The sequence below is a fragment of the Sinocyclocheilus anshuiensis genome, unplaced genomic scaffold, assembly GCF_001515605.1.
Source record: "Sinocyclocheilus anshuiensis isolate Anshui unplaced genomic scaffold, SAMN03320099.WGS_v1.1 scaffold1153, whole genome shotgun sequence".
NCBI lineage: Eukaryota > Metazoa > Chordata > Actinopteri > Cypriniformes > Cyprinidae > Sinocyclocheilus > Sinocyclocheilus anshuiensis.
Genome location: NW_015557158.1, coordinates 518,680 through 525,727, shown reverse-complemented (window position 1 = coordinate 525,727; position 7,048 = coordinate 518,680). Strand labels below are relative to the sequence as shown.

Genomic DNA, 7,048 nt, shown 5'->3' with positions numbered 1-7,048 from the left:
TGAAGGCTGGAAGTGAAAAATGTCTTATATTCAGGTGTGCATAATTATTAAGCAGATGTTCTTTTACAGATAAAATGAGCCAAAAAAGAGATTTACGTCAGACTGAAAGTAAAAAATTATTAAATGCCCATGAAAGGGAGCAAGCTAGTGAAACGTTGCACGCGCAAAAGAGAAGGTCTGCACACATCCAAAAACTTATTTTAAATGCAAAATTGATTTTCGTGCTCTCAAAATACTTTATGCTTTGCGAGACAAACATTTTCTCCACAAAACTCAGTTTGCGCGCGTGCAAAACGCACTTTTGCGCGCTCAAAATATGATCTTTCGCGCGCAGAATTTCGGCAGAAATGTAATTCCATAGACTGTTATGAACTGAATAATTAGGAAATTATATTCAGTCCACAGATTCCTACATGATAAACAAAACAGAAATCTGTTTTAATAATCTGTAAGTTTATGCATGCTACTAAGAAAATCTAATATTGTTTTAAGAAATGTTCTAAAGCTGCTGGATGTACATATGGATTGATTTGACATTCTTTTGCATCAGATTGTTAATTCCACTTTACCTTTCAGCAGAGCGTTTTCTGCGTCTCACTGCCCATGTGGTTACAGCGACAATAAAGCATATGACCATAGTTACCACACACACAGAAATGACAATAACTGTCAAATTCATGCCTGGGTTTGATACTCCTGGGGCTTTTGTACCAGGGAGGATCTTTGAAGCTTGAGCAATGTTGGAGGTTTCAGATGTTGCATTTTGTTCATCCTCTGACTGAACCGCAAAGAAGAGTGTGGTCCCATTTTGGATTGGGAAACTGAGATTGAATGAATGTTGTTCATCTGATCCAGCCTCCTGAGGTGAGACGGCAGCTGTGTTGACTACATGACCGTTGCTGAAGCTGTTTCGAAGCATATCAAGGTCAAAGCTCCACCTGATCTCATAGGATTTAGCTTAAAGGAAAAGAAACATGCAATGCAGGATAATAAAAGATTTAATAATTATAATTTTTTAATGATTGATTTTATGATCTTTAAAACAACTTTTATTTTGTTCATAAGGATGTTAAAGAAATTATTTTTTTTGTATTTTAAATAATGGTAAAGTAATTGTATGCTTTACCTGTGCCTTGGTCGAGGTCCTCACCAGGTGCTGTCCAGCTGAGAAACACAGTGTCCTCCTGGAGCTCAGCACTCAGATCTGTGATTCTGTTAGGAGGGAAGTTTGGTGGAGTTGTGCTTGAAAGTTTCACCTCAAAACTCTCTCCGGTGGCTGTTCTGGTGAAGCTTCCAACCTCAAGTGGTTCCTCAGAAACTGGAGGCTTTGGAGGGTTCAGCTGCACTACACCTGAAATTAGAGGAACCACCTGAATCTGCTTGATTCTGCCTTAATGTCTTTCCTCCACACAGATTTATAGCTAATTGTACTACCATTAATAGAACAGGTAGCTCAGTTTGTGCAATAATTCAGTGACTCTTTCTGCAGGTTACATCTATATAAATGTCTTTATGAGTAACTGAATCATAATGCAAATGATTCTTTCAAAACACTGTTGTATATAATACATCCATGTGTATTTAAATTAATTTATTATTAAATTAAATAATATAAATTGTACTGGAAAGCAGTTTAACTGAGTGATCAAAATATCAAATAGTGATCAATGATATTTAATATGAAAATAAATGTAATTCAGTTATATTAGATTTGTTTGATGTCATTGATATTATTCCAAAATATTGATCTCAGGGTTTACCGTTTACCACATATCCGGGTACGTATGGGGCACCACTCTTTTTGGAGGCAGCAAATCTGATTTGTACATCTTGATTCTTCACTCTTACTTTCAAGCTGCTTCTCCCATTAACCAACTTTGTGAAATATCTGGAATAGATTCCATCACCTTGAAAAGTATCAGCTCCTGTAAAAGATGGATTTCTGATTTGTTTGGCACAGTTTGGAAAAGTACCTTACTCTTTATTTTTTCTTTCTTTATATTTTAAGCTGAGTGCACACTTATGGGTCATTTACCTGCTCCATTGTCCAGGAGTTGTAATGTATGTACGGACCCAGTTTCCGACTCCAGTGTAGCCCACACTTCAGCATTTATTACAGGCCTGTAATTCTGACTAACCTCAGCAAACACTATCATGGGTTTAGAGCCGTCATTGAACTGCTGGTTCATGTGGGTTTTGACAATAATAGGAGGAACATCATCACGCGACGCTTGACTCGTTACTGTTATAGTGAAAGCCTGATTTGAGGTAGTTTGGATACTGTACTTCCAGTCCCCAGGCTACCAAACACAAGATAAAGTAAAAGCAGATCAATAAGGGTTTGCTGTAAGTGTATCAGCTGAGTCATAAGCGATATACTCCTCAGTCTTAGTAGAATTTGTTTTTGAAGATATTTTGATAGTTTATCTAAAACTCTTGGCCCAGATGACTTTATTGAGTTATGAATATATGTTTATGGTCTGAACTACAGTATAAAATAACAATTAAATCGTGATAAAGGTTGTCTCACCTCTGCAGTTCCTGGAATGTTTAAAGTGACTGTTTTCAGCAATCCATCATGACTCATGCTTGTCTGAGTGTAGATTGAGCCACTTGGTGATTGTATGTAAACGCTAGGAAAACGTATTTCATAGATTATTACAAAGCTGGTTTTGTTCCCAACAGTCTGATCCACTGATACTGTTCCATTGAACCAATCAGATGTTCTTTTTCCAACACTCTCTAGCTAAAGGAGTGATAAAATGAATATCCTTATAATACTCATATTATAGATGACACACTCAATAGTAATAAATGTATCATGGGCAATGAGTGAAACCTTGACAAACCTGAACTGGTTCTTTTGTGTAATCTCCCGTTGATAATGTAAGCGAAGCAAACGCGTCCATTAACTGGTTGGAGGTCAATTCATCACTGGCATATATAAATTTTCCTCCTAGTTTCATCATGAAACATTTTCCCATTGGATAATAAACTGGGGCTTATTTGATATACTCTGGGACAGATACAGTAAGTTATTAATGCTGATATCACTTACCAGTTTTGTCCGCCATTTCTTTCAGTGCACTAGATGCTTTATCACTAAAAGCTAGTGTGTGTATAATGGCATCACTTTGTATTGCAGATGGAGCACAACCAGCAATGTTGTCTGTTGCCAGACCATCTGTCAGAAAAATTATTTCATCTCCTAATACATCCCCATTGTCCTCTTGAAGCACCTGAAGAAAAAAAGATCACTGACATAGAACTCTATACACTTCATACATCACAAACATAAAAAATGCATACTAGTACAATTAATATGGCACCTGTAAGCCTTGACTAAGGCCCAAGCACATGTTCGTTGATCCACTTGCTACTTTTGGCAACAGTTTGATAAGATTCTCTCTTGTGATGTCACTGTCAATAGTAGTCAAGGATCGCAGAGTAGAAGCATCAGTACTAAAGGTTACAATTCCAACCCTGGCTTGATCCTCAATGTAGATCCGTAGGAAATGTGTGGCAGCCTGTTGCTGTAGAAGAATTATTGAGCCCTAGAAAATGGGTGGAAAAAACATAAATTTCTTTAAAAATTATTTATCAAACTTATTTTGAAGCATTGGCAACATGAAAAGGTTGTCATGGTAGCATCTTTGTTTTCAGATGAAGTTAATGTCTGTTATTACATACTGCCATGCTTCCTGAGACATCAAGGATGAGACAAACGACCCGTTGTGCCCTCTGCACAACTTTGAAAGATGGTATTGGCGGAGGATACTCCGGTGGTTTCAGAGAACGAAGTGCATCTTTATCCACAGAATCCTCAAATATTACAGTCCATGTTGCTTTGTTGCCACATTTAATATTTTGCATGTTTGGAGCTTCATAATTGTGCTCATTTTCACGACAAAATGCAGTCACCTGAAAATAGGATTTCCATCTTAAATTAACGTTGTCACCAAATACACATGGATGGGCCCAGGGGACCATTTTCTTTGAAAGCAGAGAAATTTCTTTAAACTATTAAACTGCAGTACTTTTCATGTCAACTACCTACATGCTGCAGTTATGGTATGCAATTGTATTTAACACAACAAAACCAAATATATAATAAACAAATATGAATATAATTAATGACTAAATACATCTACCTCTTAAAGAGCATACAGTATCTTTGTAGGTTATCTTGGTGTGCAGATTAATTGCTTATATTCTTGCTCTCTGTGGTTTTTTGAGTCGTTATAACTATGACTAAAACTCATGTTGTCAACTCATAGTTTGATGAAATTTGTTTCTACTATAAGTAGAAATGTTCATGTGTAAATAAATGTACAGTCAATACTTACAGGATCTAGACTTGGTAAGAACATTATGGAGCTGTTTGTGATTTGATTTCTGTCTGGAAAAAACGTACACCCATCGGTAGGTAGTGAAATTTGTGGATCTATGCGGCACAGTTGAAGAGATCCTCCAGCAGTAACCTTATAAAACTGACCTTCCATGTTTTTGCTACACCTAAAGATAAGCAGGAAACCAGTGGTTGAGATCATTTCCAAGGAGAATTTAATCGTATGCTTTCTTTTTGTTAAAGGTTTATTACCTTGTAGCTTCAATACGGCCATTAGAGTAGTAGAATGGCTTTTCTTCACTGTATTCATCATAAACGCCCCATCTCAGATGAGCCCATTCATGCACAAAGACCCTTCCTGCAAACAAACAACAAATAATACAAACTATTAAAATAAACACTCTACTGCAGTAATAAACCTTTTCAACATCGTATTTCATGATAATTGTATAAAAGTTGAAGGAAGATAAACAACGTTCACCTCTTGATCCATAAAGCTGAATAAAAGTGTCATTCAGGAGGTATTCTGGGGTGAAATGAATGTACTCTCCCTCAGCTCCACATTCTCCATACTGTTTAGTGTAGGGTTCAGTGTTGTTTGCTGAATTAGCGTTATCAATTTTTATTTGGGCCTGCATTTGACATAGAAATGGTCTGAGAAACATTCTATGCAAGTGAAGTAATATATTTGTGAACATTAATATTTTTTTGACATGTAAGATAAAATGGCATAATTCTCTGTACCTTTTCAAAGGACTCTGTTCTTGCTCTTATTGTGATGGGGGGCCCTGCAGTAAGTCATAGCCCCGGGGCCCAGTGCGGTCTTAATGCGGCCCTGGGGATATCGTCAGAGCTTGAATGGTGCAAAATAAGTTTAATATTTTAGCAATGATTATTGTAAATGATAATCAAATTTATGTCATGACTGTCAGTTATTTGTGAACTAAATCTGCTGTAAAAGTGTATTGTAACCATACAGACTTTATTAAAGAATTTGCTGATTTTCTATCTGAGTTAGTGCTAGCTGCAGATAAAGTCTTAATTGTTGGTGATTTTAATATCCATGTTGATAATGATAAAAATGCATTGGGATCAGCATTTCTAGACATTCTGAGCTCTATTGGGGTTAGACAACACGTGTCAAGTCCTACTCATTCTCAAAATCATACTCTAGATTTAATACTGTCACATGAAATTGATGTTAACGGTGTTGAAATTCTGCAGCAAAGCGATGATATCTCAGATCATTATCTAGTCTTGTGTAAACTCCATATAGCTAAAACTGTAAATTGTACTCCTTGTTACAAGTATGGTAGAACCATCACTTTTACCACAAAATACTGCTTTGTAAGTAATCTTCCTGATTTATCTCAATTCCTCAGCATATTCAATAGCTCTGAAAAACTTGATGATGTAACAGAAACTATGGACTCTCTCTTTTCTAGCATTTTAGATACAGTTGCTCCTTTACGCTTAAGGAAGATTAAGGAAAACAGTTTGACACCGTGGTATAAAGAGCAAAATCGCACCCTAAAGAGAGCAGCCCGGAAAATGGAGCGCAGCTGGAGGAAAACAAAACTAGAGGTATTTCGTGTTGCATGGCGGGAAAGTACCCTATCCTACAGAAAAACATTAAAAACGGCTAGATCTGATTACTTTTCGTCTCTTTTAGAAGAAAACAAACATAACCCCAGGTATTTATTCAATACAGTGGTTAAATTAATGAAAAATAAAGCAGCAACAGGCATTAGCATTTCCCTGCAGCACAGCAGTAATGACTTTATGAACTACTTTAATTCCAATATTGATACTATTAGAGATAAAATTGTAACCATGCAGCTGCAGCTACAGTATCGCATCAGACAGTGCACTATAGATCATCCTCTTCTGACTATTATTAATTCGTCATTGTCATTAGGATATGTCCCCAAAACCTTCAAACTGTTATTAAACATTAAAAAAAACACAACTTGACCACAAAGATCTAGTTATTTACTGACCGATCTTGAATCTCCCTTTTCTGTCAAAGGTACTAGAAAAGGTAATATCCTCACAATTATATTCCTTCTTAGAGAAAAATGGTATCTGTGAGGATTTCCAGTCAGGATTTAGACCGTATCATAGTACTGAGACAGCTCTTATTAGAGTTACATATGACCTGCTCTCATCATCTGATCGTGGTTGTATCTCTCTATTAGTGCTTTTGGATCTTAGTGCTGCGTTCGACACTATTGACCACAACATTATTTTGAATAGACTAGAAAACTTTGTTGTCATTAGTGGAAGTGCATTAGCATGGATCAAATCAAGCTCTACCTCCTTTAGTGGACTTTGCTATCCTAGGTACTACCAAAAGTCAAAAGACTTTTGGTAAAGAGTTTTGCGACCTTAGGGAGCGTGATGGATTGTAGCGTGCAATGAGATGCAGCCTTGGTCTGGCGCAAGAAGCAAGTCATTTGTAATTTTAACAAGTGCAGTTTCTGTGCTATGGTGGGGCCTGGTCACAATGGTCACAGACGTCCCTTTCTTTAACGAGCTGAATTACTTGTATGCTCGCTTCGACAGTGACAGCAAGGAGACGGCCACCAAGACCACACTCTCAGCAGACCACCAACCCCTCAAACTCACCTCCACAGATGTCTACACCGCATTAAGCCGGATCAACGCACGCAAGGCTGCTGGCCCCCACGGCATTCCTGT

At 37.2% G+C, this 7,048-nt stretch overlaps 1 protein-coding gene across 1 annotated transcript; it reads right to left on the bottom strand.

Annotated features, from left to right (window-relative positions):
• Positions 1-511: 511 nt before the first annotated feature.
• LOC107678235 (calcium-activated chloride channel regulator 4-like) lies at positions 512-6,519 on the bottom strand. Its single transcript, XM_016473439.1, has 14 exons — positions 6,507-6,519; positions 5,093-5,136; positions 4,830-4,980; positions 4,601-4,706; positions 4,347-4,515; positions 3,691-3,921; positions 3,330-3,554; positions 3,059-3,239; positions 2,850-2,956; positions 2,531-2,746; positions 2,036-2,300; positions 1,761-1,925; positions 1,127-1,351; positions 512-957 (listed from the first exon to the last, which is right to left on the bottom strand). The coding sequence occupies exons 1-14, from the start codon at positions 6,517-6,519 to the stop codon at positions 566-568; spliced, it is 2,490 nt and encodes an 829-aa protein (XP_016328925.1). The 3' UTR covers positions 512-565.
• Positions 6,520-7,048: the final 529 nt, after the last annotated feature.